This window comes from Cryptomeria japonica, chromosome 11 (assembly GCF_030272615.1).
Source record: "Cryptomeria japonica chromosome 11, Sugi_1.0, whole genome shotgun sequence".
NCBI classification, from domain to species: domain Eukaryota; kingdom Viridiplantae; phylum Streptophyta; class Pinopsida; order Cupressales; family Cupressaceae; genus Cryptomeria; species Cryptomeria japonica.
The window spans coordinates 56,866,476-56,883,166 of NC_081415.1; the positions used below are offsets into that span (position 1 = coordinate 56,866,476).

The 16,691-nt window shown below is 34.7% G+C and overlaps 1 protein-coding gene across 1 annotated transcript; it reads left to right on the top strand.

Moving 5' to 3' along the window:
- The first annotated feature begins 8,477 nt into the window (after positions 1 to 8,477).
- LOC131051399 (uncharacterized) lies at positions 8,478 to 9,155 on the top strand. The gene has a single exon (XM_057985912.1). It carries the CDS (start codon positions 8,703 to 8,705, stop codon positions 8,910 to 8,912), a length of 210 nt encoding a protein of 69 aa, XP_057841895.1. The 5' UTR covers positions 8,478 to 8,702; the 3' UTR covers positions 8,913 to 9,155.
- Positions 9,156 to 16,691: the final 7,536 nt, after the last annotated feature.

Here is a 16,691-nt window from a genome sequence, read left to right on the forward strand (position 1 = left end):
GGGACCAGAGCGCCCAGCGCCCTGGTCCCCAGGACGACGGCGCCCAGCGCCCTGGTCCCTGGGTCCTATTTTGGGCCCGGTCTCCTAAGGGGTCTCGGGTCTTTTTGTTTGCAATTTGGAAATTAACTTTCCTGGTCGGCCTAAGGTCGGAAAAATCAGTCTATCAGCCCTAAATGACAAGTATATAAACTGCATTTTTCTCTCTCATTTGAATATAGGATAACACATACATGACGGAAAAAGCGTGGAAACTATACTCAAGCATTCAAGCATTCAAGCATTCCTTCAAGCAATTGATCATTTCAAGTCTCCATTCAAGGCTAAGTGTTGCATTCAAGACAAGGATTCAACCATTGAAGAGGAGATCACATACTACATGCTACATACAACATACAAACATACAACAAACAACAACATCTAAACCTTCGCACATAAGGATACAAACATCCTTAGAACAAGGTATTAGTACTTGTTTTACAGTCATTTACATTTACAGCTCTTGCTCATTTCTTGGTTAATTCCAAAACCGGGGTTTGACCTAAAGGCAAACCCCTAATCCCTAACCCCCCAATCGTCTTCGCTTTTCTGTGTGTAGGTTGCAGGTACGCGGCTGAAATTGAAGATCTGGAATCCTTGTGCAGAGACGAACAGATCCCCTTCGTTTCGCGGATTTTTCGGAGGACCGTGGCGCCGGGCGCCATCGTCCCGACAACTTTTGCTCAAATTTGCAGGACAGCGCCGTATCGACATTTTACTGCTAATTCCAGGTCCGCAGCTTCATACTGTATCCCTATCTCAGTTTATAAGCGAATCTTTCTCACTTTCTATGCATTCCTAGCTTAATTCCTCTATGCACATTCTTTACAAAAGAGGGTAGCCTTGCTGTCTTAACCCTTGAAACGCATTTAGCATCCAATCTTGCATTGTGTGGGATTGGATCTTGTGGGTTTCAACCCCTCTTTTGAATGTAAAGTCTCTCCCCTAAGTGAAAACCATCGAATCCTAGCGAACCTCCCTTCTCTCTCCTCGGAGTCGGAAGAGGGGAGAACAACTAGGGTTCGATCGCGATTTTCCGCTTTACACAAGTATTGGACCGAAAAATAGTTTTCTCATTGCAATCAACATGCCAATGTAATAATGGTGACTAACAACAACGCCCATCAAATAGAAGCTACACCAAAAAAAATTACAAGATCTAGACATCTACAACATCTCAAAGGAGAAATATGTAGTCATTGCTCCAATCTCAAATAATTGAAAGATTCAACACCACATTGGGATTATGCAAAACAAAGATAATGAAACATAATGTGGATATCCAAAACTCAAACATCACAATCAATGTTAGACCTAATTTTCTAAACAAACTCAAATATGAGTAGTTCCATAGATCAATAAGACCCCTTCAAGTAGCCCTTCAAAACTTGTAACTATCTTCATCCACAATACCCTGTATCAGAAATCTACCCACTATAGATTTTGGTTAATGTATAAAACTTGCAAAACCATCTCTTTAAATCTAAAATCCACTTAAACATCTAGATATTCACATCATACATGTCATATAAACAATCAAATAAGCATAAATCTACAAACCAACAACTAAAAACAAGAGAAATTGCAAACCCAATAGGAAAACCAAGTTGTTCAAGAGCTTAAAAAATATGAAACATATCAATTCCACAATTTCACAAAAGAGATCAATGGGTTATCTTCCAGTGCTTCCATGTAACCATTAGCTAAAACCATAAACCCAACATAAGAACTCCAAAAAATTGTCCAAATAGTCAGTGTTTCTCCATGTGACCAAGATGTCAATACCCATTCAATATGAACACCTTCTCACTACACATGGCCACAAGATAAAGGAAAAAAGCCACCAAACAAGAGGATCCACACATATTATCAAACATAACCTCCAAGTTATTAAAACATAACCAACTCAATAAAGATCCACATTCATGAACTTCTAAATTTGCTGCGCATAGATCACATCAACAATATACACGGCTTCCAATCTCATAGATATGAAAAAAAAGAAAAACTCATAAAACATTCATTGCAACCCCATAAGACTTCAACAACCTTTTACTCCTTCTAATAGATTCCCACAAGCTTGCCAAGTTGCATCTTAACCCTTTACTAGTCCCTCATTGTAGAATGATGGTCAATTAAACCTTCTAGCTTCCCCTAAACATTCTATAAGATTTATCATTGATAGGATGATGACTTATTTTGCCCTATTGATCATATGTCAATAACTATGTTTTGGTGATGTACACCTTTCTCTTACTCTACTACAAAATATACACACAAAAAGATAATATACATATCAACAAAAAAATACTTTTACCTATCCAAATAAGCATTAATACTTTAGACGTAATTTAAGAAATAAAATAAAAGTGAAGGAAAGAAAATAATAATATAAAATTAAAGAATATAGAATGCAAAATAGAGTAAAAATGTAAGCAAGGTCATGGTATTTTTCCCATATATCCATCAAATATGAACAAAGGGAATTAATGGATCCATTCTCCCTTCCCATGACTAGGAGAGAATCCTTATTTATGAGGAACGGTGTACTAATTTACTAAGGAATGGTTGTGCATTAAGTAGGGCATGACATCCATCCTTGTGTACATCCAAAATATGTAGGTTAGAGGTCAAATATGGTGTGCAAAATACGATCAAGACCAATGGCTTCATTAAATGCATTGTCTTTGATAGATTTGAAAGGATACGTAAATTGGAGCAAGAATAAGATTAGAGGGTGTACAATAGCTAGGTATCCTTGTTTAGGTATTTCGAATAGGTAAAAACTTCAAACTAATGAATTGATGTTAAACATAGAGATTTAACAAGTTATTCATTGTCAAAATGCATGAACTATAGCTCACACTCCCTAGTAAGATGCCCTTTTTAATCAATAAACCTTATAAAATAAAGTATTTTCCATATCTTTTTGGTTAACATTACATCTAAAAGTTTACTTGGGTCATAGCCACATCCCTAGCTAGCTTGTTAAAGAGGTCATAGCCACATAGTTGGGTCAAAGTTTAACTTCATATTTAAATTATTACTTTTTGTTGAGCTTGCACTCCTAATAGTTTTAATGAAAGAAAACTATTATTGTAAGGACAAAAAAATAAATAAATCAGCCAATTTCACTTCTTTTCTATCAATTATACCATTGTTATTTTGTATCCATGACCCTTGCCAATGGATAACAATGTATTGACACTTGGTAGTAGCTCTATAATAGTTATGACAAATACAAAATGACGTGATAATTATAGTTTCTTGATGTGACTACGTATACCTATATTTATGGGAGTCCCCTACTTTACATAAGTATAACAAAAATACATTGAAACAACACCATACACCCCTACATCACCCAAAGAGTACCAAATGTAGAATAGGTTTATTGGAATTTTATTGCTATTAAACAAGGTCACTAGATAGTGAGTTTGAACTCCTTATTAGAAATTTCATTTCCTAATTAGTCAACTATAGATAAATTACTCCCACAATATTACTTTCATTTCATAGAACAATATTTTAGTGTAATATACAAACTATTCGAATGTTATGAAAAATATAACTACAATTAACAAGTTATGTTTGCTATGTGCATCTTGTAGCTAGAATCTTCAATCTTAACTTTAATACTTAATTTCTTGCTAGCTTGCATGATAGCCAATGTGAGGATCTAACAAGGACAATAAGTTGAAGACTCAATATTTCTCTCGTAGCTATTAGAGGGATTGCAAGTTGGAAATCCACTAATGTATGCAACCTAATGGATAAATGAATAACTAATAGATAAATAAAAAAATATACATGAAATCTATTATATATGCAACGCTATCTACATGAACATATTCCATATAATGAAAGGATCTAAAAAGATTCAAAATCCAAGGATGTACTCACATGTCAGGGGGAAGAAAGTCATTTGACCTTTATTTTGCCAAAAAATATTTTTTTAAAGAGAAAATATGTAATATGACCTTTTTCTACTATGGTGAATGATTGTGACAATAATAAAGAATGCTTTCAAAATAATAGATAGAAAAAGTACAACGTTAGGTTTAGCAAAAGGTGATGAACCACAATAATAAAGAAGTGTGTTCACATCAAGTTCACTAAACTATAATGAAGGAAATATTTACCTTGCAAAAGAGAAAACATGTAGTTCCTTTGAGAGTCCTTTTCACTACATACATTTCGTTATCTTCAATTAGATAAACTAGTGGAATTGTCTAATTAGTGATAAAGTAATAGACTTAGGGTAATATCAATTCATTTAGTGGATTAAGGGGTGGTAAATACATTAAATGTTAACATGATATTATATGATGAAAATTAGCATATACATGATTTCAATGTTTATAGTGGCAATGGCAGATACTGATGTGTATTCCATTGAATTGCAATGAATAACAATAAAGAACTATGTAGATGCTATGATTTGTTTGCTCACAATCTAATAAAATGCAATTGAGAGGAGTTAAAAAAGTCATGGCACAACACACTACTTCTCTCTCTCCACAACAATATGAAAGGATCCAAGAACTATAGGAGGGACTTGTTTATCATACAAAATAATAATTAGGTGAATCAAAATGTAAAATCTTTCTCCTCATGTGTGACGCTTCTATTTGGTTCTACTTTTTTAATGAAAAAGGAAAGCTACTCTTGACAAAAACTTATGTACAAAATCTCTCTCTCCCTCTCTCATAAAAAAAAAAAAAAATAGAAACTATAAATATATCAAGTATAAATCCTAAAAATGTAAATACATGTAGTTTTTAGTATTTTATAGAGTGTTTGAGCACTAAATGTTTATGAAGGTGCCTTAATCAAATGGGAGATGTCAAGTGGAAGTCACAATAAGGTAGTGGTAGAATGGAGGGGTGCTTCCTAAAATATCTCAAAATGTATTGCTGAAATTTTAAGGAGCTTCATAAGAAAGTGGTTCATGAATTTTGCAATAAAAGGTGAAGTTAAAACTTTAAGGTTCAAAAGTTCAAGGAGATGGAGGTCTAATCATTATTTTTTAGCAATAAGAAATTCTAAATCTACAATTATAATGATGGCAATTCAAAAAATTATAATTGAATGACATATGGTAGCAAAATTTTAGGAAGCGGGTGGGTGAAACTTTCAACCCCACCTCAAAGGCACCCATCCACCTCCGCTTAATCCTAACATCTAAAAATTAAGGGCTCCTATTTTCTTCTACAAGATTCTAAATTATCTTATAGCATAATTTTTTTTATTTGGTGAAAATCTCTACTCCACATATTTAATTTTGTTAGCCACTTCATGAGATCTCTTCCTAAATACAAATTAATATGCACATGGAAGGTCCATATAAATGAGATGTATATTTATATAACTTATAATAACCATTAAATAGTCACCTAAATGTCTAAAACCAATTTCCTATAATTTATTTAAAACCAACCTTTTTTAATTTTCAATAACTTTTAAGAAAGTGAGAATCACATTATGATTGTGAAGATATACATATACTTAGTCTTGAATTAAATTTTTACTAATATATTTTTCTAACTACTATAATTTTTTTTATATTTAATTGAATTATAAATGCTAAATGTCCAACGTCATGACAAATACACCATAACAATTAACAATTATTAATAGGTACTCATGACCCTCTTCCTAGTTAATTAATTTAATAGTAATTATTAACTAGATTGATTGCTATATTAGTCCTACCATAATAGCCTAGTTACAAATAGTGACAGTGATTATTTAACCTCTTTTACCAATCTAACCGCTATCTGCACGTGGGACCATAATGAGTTGGCATATCATTAGCGTCCTGTGTACTCGTAAAAAAAAAATTAATCTGTTGCTTTGGATGCCCAACGGTTCTGTCCCTCATTTTAAGACCCGTTAAACAATCCAAGTTTCTAGATGTTCTTACAATGGAACCATGTTAAATACATCAAATCCATTCCATTTCTGTAATTCTATTGTAGCAGCATTCGATTTTGAGGTACGTTGAATGCCCTGTTTTGGTTTTATGTAGTTACAGTTTTTTGTTCTGAATTCAACTGTAAAACTTGTGGACAAAGCTTACTAGGAGTATGAATTGGATTTCAATTAGAGTTCTGCAAGCAAAACTTTTATTCTTTGGTATGTTGGAGTATGAACTGGATTTCAATTAGGGTTCTGCAAGCAAAACTTTTATTCTTTGGTATGTTGGAGTATGAACTGGATTTCAATTAGGGTTCTGCAAGCAAAACTTTTATTCTTTGGTATGTTGGAGTGTGTGTGTGTGTTTGCTTGAGTCAGATTTGTGATTCTGGGCTTGCATGAAAAGTTGTCTGGATTTTTAATTAAGCTGATTATGAGAGATATGCAATGAGTTTAAGCTGATTATGAGAGATATGCAATTAGTTAAGGTTTTTGAATTGGATATCTTCAGTTTAAAGAAAAGAGGTTGCAGAGTTTCTGGGAGGGGGTAGTTATGGGTAGGTTTTTTTTGCAGACCGCAAAGATTTTAGAGGAGTTGCATTTCTTGAACGTATTGAGTGCGGTTTAAAGAATTTGAGTTTCCGTAGTCCATTGCGTGTTTGAAACCTAGGTTACTGAAAAACTGTGTAGAGAGCATGACAATCAACATATGAGATACATTCTATTACTAGCATATATATAAACAGGTGAAGACGGTGGTGTAAGGTTTATGGGGTACAATTGAGAGTGACCTTACACCACTCATAGACCTCACATGACAATTTCATCATTATGTTGTAAGGATTATGGGGTACATCTGAGCGTGGCCCATGTTATAACTATAAACCGTGAAAATGGGCTTCATGGATACCTACGCCAGTCAAGAATCTCACAACACAGATATCATTTGCATCTTCCCTTTCGTTAAATTACAAGTTACGCATTTGATCTTTAGCTTTGCACAAAGATTTGAGAATGGATTTCATCGTTGTGTTCGCATGTTTCATCTTCAACTTCACAGTCATTAAATTCCAAGTTACAGAGATTTCTGTCTCTACCTATGTAACATCTTATCTTTTTTAAATGGGATTTACACCCTTTGCTAAATTTAGCTCTGTATTTCAAATTAATTCCGAAATATATTGAAGTTTTTAAGTTATTTCTTTATTCTCTATGCCTATTTTAGTCCTTTTCTGATCTAAAATATTACAGCATCATTTGTTTGTTGGCTAGTCATATTAGGGCAGGTTATGAGTATATTGTGTAGCGAAAGCCCTCTTGGAGGTTAGGCTATGCATAGGTGTAATCCTATTGAGTTTTTATATCATTATGGCTGGATTAATGTCTGGGTGGGTCATAGAGATGGAGGATAAAGACACTTACATTGATGTCATATTGTCTTAGAAATTTGTCTTTAAACTAGTATACAATCTTTTATTTTAGACAGATGAGATGGAATTGTTAGGGCAGACAGGTTATTGTAAGGAGGCAGTCCATAAACAAAGTATTTAACCTAAAACTCTGAGTGTCGATTTTTAGAAAATTCTCACAGTAATATTTTTTCCAGATGGTCGTTTTTATGGTAATTTTTCGTCAGGATCTTTTATCATGTTAGTAGTGGATGCAGAGTTCCTAAGAACTTCTATCTTACATGTGACCATATTTCTGCCAAATTGTTTCAAAATTTTATCAGCGTCACCTGCCAAAAAATTACGTGCTTCTCCTCATGGTTGCATTGCCTAATGCGAGGATATGCAATAGCTTTCTTGTCAGCATTTGTTTTGGGTCCTCTTGTGAAACATTAAGTCTTCTTGAAAGGGAATTTTACAGTTAAGAATTTTTAATATTAGAACTTGATTATATGAATATGTTGTACTTGAGTTACTCTCACATTAGAAATAATTTTGAGATAAGGAATGATTGATTTATCTTACATTTGTAATAATTGTGACATAAAGTAACTTACAAGCCATTACATCCTCCAAAAAGCATTACAAATGGGGAAAGAGGCGAGAAAGTAAAAAGCTCAGTATAGTGGCTTACACTTATTCCTCCTCTTATTAACAAATGCTTAGAGGTGCTTACGTGTTAAGTGGATTCCCTTGCTTGTAATTATTACCTACATCTTGAGATGTCTAAAATTCACGCAGATCAACTCCCACATAATCAAAATTCTAGTTATAATATTGTTGGGTTTTCTTTGAGAGATCTGATAAACAAGAAAGTAAATTGTAAATACTGTATGTTTGCTGATGATACAATGATGATGGTGCCTGTTATTGAAATTTTTATCAGCATGAGGAAAAATCTCATTGGTGTGATGTCATTCATAAAGTTCATCTTTAGATGATGAAATGCACATGGATCAAATCCCACAAAACTAAAATTCTAGTTGTAGGTTTTCTTTTGGAGATGTTATAGGCTGATTGGAGAAATGAAATATCATATGATTGTTGATGATACGTGCTTGTTGTTCCTTGCAGATAAGTTGCCATTCCGGATTTGCCAAAGTAAGCCCAGATTTCTGAAAAAAATACAGGGCATTGATTCACTTTCAGTAGTGACAGGAGATACATATTGATCCCTTTGGGTTGTTTGAGGAATTCTGAAATTTCAAACACTAAAATACATTATTACAATTTTGAGAAGAGACGAGTGAACAATCCTAAACAACATAGTTTTATTGATTACACAGCTATTTCGACTCGATGGCATTTACTTTGGTCATTTCCATACCATTCATCATTCTAGTTATTATCATGTGTGTGTGCTGCTACTTCCTAGGTAAAGCAAGGGGTCGCCAAGACATTCGCACACAACCACAAGTATTTGGTGTGCCAGCTGCTCCTCCTGGTGTTACGCCTCCAGGTCCTTCACCTCCTGGTTCTCCTAAGCATGACAAAACAATGAATGTCTGAGATGTCTATTGTACAAAAATAGTATAGATTTTATTTATTCATTGTCCTGGTATTATTCTTTTCTATTCTTTGTTTAGTAGGTTCAATACCTCATCTTGAAGGAAGAAGAATATATTGTAACTTCTTTTTCTTGAGACTAGCTGGCAGAATTTTCCACTGTATAAAATGCTATCATGTTTGTTATTAATTAGTAAAATGTAAAACCTGGCATTGGCCTCTATAAATTGAGATCTATTTCCTATATATCTGTTTTTGTTCCAGAGGCTTCTAAGCCTATATCAGGTTGATTTGTTTTCTGTTGTTTGCTTTGCAGTGTTCTCCCCTAACTGGATGTTTATTCCACGTTGATATATTTTGTTTTTTTATTTTTACTTTTGTGCTTACTTGTAGATTTCTTTTGTTCTTATTATGTCTTACTTGTCTCGTCATCTGAGACTACACAAATTCTTAGTGGAGGTTGTTCCATTATGCACTTTACCCGCTTTAACAGATGCATGAAGTAATACAGGTGTACACTATGCACTTTACCCGTTTGTAACAGATGCATGAAGTAATACAGGTGTACACTATGCACTTTATTTCTGCAAATTGATATCTTATTATTCTTCAATGGAAACACTTAACTACTAATGTAATACAGGCGTACTGTACACTATGCACTTTATTTCTGCAAATTGATATCTTATTATTCTTCAATGGAAACACTTAACTACTAATGTAATACAGGCGTACTGTACTCTATGCACTTTACCTTCACATCTGCATTTATAACATTGGGTCTCTGACAACGGATCTGTGGAAGTAATCCAAGGTATTATATTTATCTAACTTCTTAGTTATTCCCTTTGCAAATTGATATTTTTCAGTGTATATAATTAACCACCATTGTAATATATATCTGCATCAGCATTTATAACGTTGGATCTCAAGTCTTTCCCTCAAGATTTCAGATATAGTCCACTCATGCCCAGATCATATTTCATAGCTAATCCCAGTAATACTTTCACCCAATGATAAAATATTGCACACTCCGAATTCTTGGACACAGTCCATATCTAGGAGGGAATTTTCAAAATTTTTGGTTACTAATGTCAAAAGAACTCCATAACCTGTAAAGTAGAGGCCATTTTGCATATATTTTAATATTTATAAATAAAATTAAAATTGAGATGGGCTTCTTTCATTTTGGAGTGATAATGTTTCACCATTGACCTTATGCTCCTAGCCATTGCTTGTTTTGTTGCTTTATATGCATATATAAAGAGAAATTTGTAAACTAGCCATTGAGACTGGTGAATTGGAATAAGCAGTTGACATATCATCAACATCCTTGTGGGCACCATTCACGAACTTTCCTATCTAGTCCTATCTAACATCTACTGAATAGCTTATTTATCTTCGCAACAGAACTAAAATATCGTTGTTTATACCCCAGAAATGCCTTGGTGTAGGATAACATTATCTTTGGGTAATCCTTTTGCCCTTTTTATAACATCCTTGTGGGCACCATTCACAACTTCCCTATCTAGTCTTATCTAACGTCTACAGAATAGCTATATTTATCTTGGCAGCAGAACTAAAATATCGATGTTTATACCCCAGAAATGTCTTGGTGTAGGGATAACATTATCTTTGGGCTAAGTTACCGATTCGGGTACGGAGGATTCGGAAAAAAAAAAAAAAAAAATGGGTACGGGTACGTCCATACATATACATATACATATATATATATATATGTTCAAACATACAATGTAACTTTCCTATACAATGATACATAGTTGTTTTTTAATTGTTTTTTTTTTACTTTTATGACCGGTGGGCCCCGTTTTTGGGAACCCACGAGCCTTGGTTCTCCCGGGTCCGCCTGGGTTCTCCCTGGGTTCCACCCGGGTCCTGCCCAGGTGGCCAGGTTCTCTGTGGGACCCAAGGAGAACCAGGCTCGGACCAGGACCGGGCACGGACCAGGACCCGGACCCAGCCTTTTTCCCCAAGAACCAGTATCTCTGTCTTTGGGTAACCAGTGAACCACCTCATCTCTCGTCATATTGTTGTGACCTGTGAATTTTTGAGTTCATTCTTAAAACTGTCCTACTACATAGTTCATAATGGGTGGTTCTTATACTGGGCTTGAACCAGAGACCTCACCCATGAAGTCAAGCATTGCACCTATGGTTAGATGAGAATCAATTCTCTTCATTCAGGAGCAACTAATCCTTACCATACACACTGTACAAATTTTTGGTGTAATGCACTCTCCAAGTGTGTTTGTTCCCCTTGTTTGGCTTGAACCAGAGACCTCACCCATGAAGTCGATGAGAATCAATTCTCTTCAGTCAGTAGCGACTAATCCTTACCATACACAGCGTACAAATTTTTGGTGTACTGCACTCTCCAAGTGTGTTTGTTCCCCTTGTTTGGCTTGAACCAGAGACCTCACCCATGAAGTCAAGCATTGCACCTATATGGTTAGATGAATTGATTCTCTTCATCCAGGAGCGACTAATCCTTACCATACACAGCGTACAATTTTTTGGTGTGCTGCACTCTCCAAGTGTGTTTGTTCCCCTTGTTTGGCTTCACCAACAGCAAGAAAAGAAGGAAAAACTTTGATGAAAAGATGAAAAGGAGGCATGAATAAGATCCTTCTAACCCAATACCAGTTGAAGGATTTTAGACAATTATTGCATCAGTACAAAATAAAGGTTCATCTACACTAAGGACTCCATGCTATTGTCATACATGTTATTATAACCATCAAACCACCTTACTTGAAATGTGCAGCTGCGAGTTACCAATTCGTTCTTTAGTACGACGATTTAAGACAACGATTAGAATGGCATAATTTGTCTGCATTAAAAGGACTCGCCAAGCTTTTGCTATCCTTGTTATTATAACTGTCAAATCACCTTGTTTGCAATGTGTAGTTGTGAGTTACCGATTTGGTCTTTTTGGATGCAGATTTAAAACAACCATTACAATGTTATAAAAAGAATTTACAATGTTATAAAAAGAATTTGTACAGTGGAAGGTCATGACTTATTTTTACTGTTGTTGCAGTTACCAATTTAGTATTTTGTTGGAAGATTAAGACAACCTTTACAACGGCAAAATAAGAATCTGTACGGCAAAAGTTCATGACTTATTTTTAGATTCAGAATAAAGTTTGATCAGTTTTGGGTCAGACTGTTGAAGATATATGACACTCAAATGCCAAAATGTTCTAACAATAATAAAGGATCTTTATTGAATAGTCATCTTGCACATACAACGCCAAGAAATAGAAGCTTATGATAAATGACAATTATCTTGGATTCACATCCATAAATAAGGGTAGGCTCCTCAGTATTTTTGTTAAAATCTTCATCAAAGAGTAAGCAAATGAATTCAGTATTTATGTACATGATCTCAGATACATGAGATATATTAGCTTCACCCAAGTCTCTCTAGTCTCCATGATAATTCATGAAGCTCCAATTAAATGATTAATATTCAAAACCAAAGTTACACAAGATCATTGTCAAAGTTTCAAGTAGAGAAGCGCAAACACAAACATGACATCTCTTCTAAGGAGATTATATGCTCCAAAGAATATATCATAAATTGACACCTCATCAAAGACTCAAGGTTCCTCCATGGCAAACCAAGATGTCCCATCTCCAATCACATGAAGATAACCATCCATCATCAAATGGTGAATCCATGCCACTACCAAAGCTACCACTCAACCGTGTAACCAAGCTCTCTAGGCATTGTGATAACCATCCCATATCAATGAAACCTAAGATGTCAATGAACTCGCATTGTAGATGAAACCATATCCAAGAGCTCATCCATGATACCAACAAATGTTATAGAAAACCATCCATCTTCTAATCAAAGATAATCCATGGGCCACTACACACTACTGTAGACACCTAAAAGTTGCACAATGAATTAAGTGAATTTTATTCATTTAATTATTCTTAATTCTTCCAAATTAAAATTTAATTAATATACATAATATTCTAATCGTCTATTAATTAAATTAAGATTTAATTAATATACTCTTCTTCTATTTAAGCCATTTAATTAAATTAAATACTCCCCCTCTAGCCATTTTAATTAAATTCACATTTAACTAAAAATATCAATTTATCCCCTTTCCCATTTTAATTAAATCTACATTTAATTAAAATCTCTTTTGCATTTAAATAAATTTAAATTTATTTAAAAATCCTCCCACTTGCATTTTTACTCTCCCACTTGCCTCCTAAACCCCTTCTAGATTCTTCTAATCACTTCCAATTTAGCCTAATTCATCTCCTAATTATTGTCACATTCCTAAGCAAAGAGAAATCACTTCTCAAAACCTTAAAAGTCTTTGAAAACCATTAAAGGCTTTATGTCTTCAACAAGTTAACTCTCAAAGTCTTCCTAACCATTAATGGTTAACTCAACCTTCTTGCATGGTTTGAGACTTTCTCTTTAACTCGACCCTCATCTAACCCAAAAGTCTCATCAAGCATTCATGGTTTTAACCTTGGTTATCCCTTTAACCCTTGCACAAGAGTTTACCTCTTGGGTAAAGGTTGTATCCATTGGTTATCCCCTAGTCTAACCTTAACCCTTACCTCCTAAGGTAACCTCATGTCTTCTCAAGCATTTAATGCTTCTTTCATCTCCTCTCAAACAACCTCTTGTTGACAATTGTCACCATTTCATTGGTGAAAATTGTGAACATGGATTGATTAACTTTCAATCCTGGCCCTTGTTAAGATTATCCAATCTTGACCATCCATTGTCTTATTTTTCCTATAAATAGAGCTCTCATTCTCTCATTTTGAGATATAGAAATCTTTCATGCATCTAACTTACAGTCATTTTGCTAAGCATCTAGCCTATCTTTGTTAAAACACATTAAACATTTAGAAGCATTTTTAATATGCATATCCATGCTAGACTAGTATATCTTGTTAGGATAGGATTACTAATCTTTATCATAGCATCATATTCATACTAGTTTCAATATTATACATGTCGTAGGAATGCATTCATGCTTATAAGCAAACATCACTCGTTCTTGGAGTTGTCATTTCTAAGTCACTTTGCTCAGTGATTTGAGAGCAAAGACATTGACTTCAGGGATCCTGTGAGATAGAGAACAATGGGGCACCCCTTGGGAAGTTGAGCTATTCAATATAGCTCCTATAACTTGCACCAAGAGTCTCATTGGTGTGTGGACACTTTGAAACTTGACTTTCACGTTTATGTCGCCCTCATTTCCCACACACATTTCTGATGCCCACTGTGGGGCTCAAACCCATTAATCACATCATTTTTTGTGCAGGGGCGAGATTGCAAGCACGCAGAAAAGTTGTTTTAGCGCGTTGGAACTTTTCATTAGCGCTTTGGAACCTTTCGTTAGCACTTTCGGTATATTGTTTAGCGCATCAGACCCATCACCTAGCGCATATAAACTTTATGTTAGCACATATCATTTTGGTTTTTATTCTATATATTGGAAAAACAACGTAGCGCATTCGGTAACCAGTGTAGCGCTTAAGGACCTTTCATTAGCACATCAGTAACTTCTTGTAGCGCATCTGTGCAGCAGTCTAGCACATGACTCTGACAGGAAAAAAGCAAAAAAAAAATTGTAACCAAGGGAAGAAAACTTGTGTAAGTCCACCTTCGATTCTAGTTTTCACTAACTTTCTTCTTGCAGGTAACTAACCATTTTCTTGCAGGTTTAGATTAAGTTAAAATAGAAATTTTAATATTTTCTAACTTTTTTTAGTTAGATAAAAAGAATTCACTTTTCTTTAAATTGGGAAAGAATCTCATTTTTCTTTTGGGTTTAAAAATCTACCACATCTTCCTTTGGGTTTTAAAAAGAACTCCATTGTTGGATAAATAGAACAACAAAGCAAACCTTTTCATTTTGGCAAGTTGGACAAAACACTTCAATTTGGGTTTAAAAATAACAAAACAAATTTAATTTTCAGTTTGCAAAGGTATAAAGAACTTCACCTTCCTTTGGTGCATAAAAGGATTCATTTTCGATTTTCTTTGCAAAGGATAAAAAGAACCTCATCTTTATTTTTGTGCAAGGCAAAAGGGAAATTTTCACTTATCGACTTTCCTTTTGTTGACCAATATCGCAATTTCTTTTATTGACCAGGGTTTCATTCTTAGATAGAAAATCATTGCTATGAAGAGTTAAAAAGAACACCATGCTTTTTGAAGCAAAATCTCTAAGTAGAAGTTAGCAAATCATTGCTTTGAAAGCTAAAAAAATCTTGTTTGCTTTGTCTCAAAAGTGGAAGGTATATGCTCTCCCCTTAACTGTGTGACCAAAAAACCAAACCACTCTTATGCTTTCTTTATTTCAAGCATTTAAATCCCTTAGCATGCCTGCCCTCCCGAGTTGCTCTTAGAGCGTCATTAATGGCTTGTGAGAGGGGAATGACCTAAGTGGGAAACGGCTTTATCGCCAAGTGTTCCAACCCACTATAATCAAATGTAGAGGCTGACGAAAGTCCCCTTCAATGGTTTTTCTCAGTGATTAGTCTTCCCTCGGTATCTTTAAGATATGTAAAGCCTTTGTTCTAAAGGTTGGGAAGCCTCCCGAAGGAGTTTATCACTGAAGACCGAACGGAAGCCTGATTATGAACCTTAGCATTAGAAACTTTGAGCCGAGTCAGTTGTCAAACATTGGCAATATCATACTGCAAGGGTGGGGAAGAATCCGCCCCCAATATCACTCACCATATATCTCCCAAGATAACTACTCAATTGTGAAACAATTCACTTTGAGTTAATTTCTGACAAAAGGCAAAAAAATGGGCACCCCCTAGGGGGTGACAAGACTATTTGAGTTGACGGAGTATCCAAACTAGTGGGCTATGATATTATCAATGACCTTTGAATAAAGAGTCTATCTGATGTGTTTTTTGTTGTAAATCAAACCAGTGATAACATCGGGGATTTGAATACATCCTCAAAAGAACATACACTCAATGTTTAGCATTAGGATGACCATTGTCTTCATGCGTGCTATGTATTATTGTTACAAATTTTAAAATATCTTGCAAAGTATCCAACAATCAAACTCAAAAGTCAGTTCAAACTAAGAAAAATCATAAAGTGGAGAAGATTTTCAAATCCAACAAAGCATCTTTTGAAGTGGTTATCAACATTTCAACTATCTTTAGGAAAGACTTTCATCTAACAAGATTAGGGGAATATCAAACCAAGTGATCAAGAGTTTATCATCCAACTATCTCAATGACAACAATACCTAGCTAGGTATTCAAGTTAGTCAAATCAAGTTTCCATATCGGGAGACTTTATCCATATCATTTGATGTGCTTTGTCATAGGGGCTTATCGAACAAACTCTCTATTCGACTTAGTAAGCTTGAGTATCCAAAATGAAGTATCCATCATGTCATAAAAGTTATTTTTCAACACAGCAATAGTATCAAAACAAAGAAATCGGGACAATTAGCGCGTAGGAGCAACATCCTAGCGCATTTCAACCATTCAGTAGCGCTTTCATCACTCAACTTAGTGCACAATCAGTATGATATTGGTAAAAATTTAGGTAGTGCTTATCAACATCATTGTAGCGCATTAAAACATTAGCCTAGCGCATTCAAGGTATATTATAGCGCTTTCAGATCAAACATTAGCACGTAATCATGACATATTAGCGCATAACCTATCCAGCCCAGTCATTTTCAAACAGTCTGAAGTAGTGCGTAGGAAAGGCAGCATAGCGCATAGGGAACATTCTGCA

What these genes read in the sequence shown, in the direction of transcription:
- LOC131051399 (XM_057985912.1), top strand. Translation starts at nt 8,703, where the DNA reads ATGGCATTTACTTTGGTCATTTCCATACCATTCATCATTCTAGTTATT.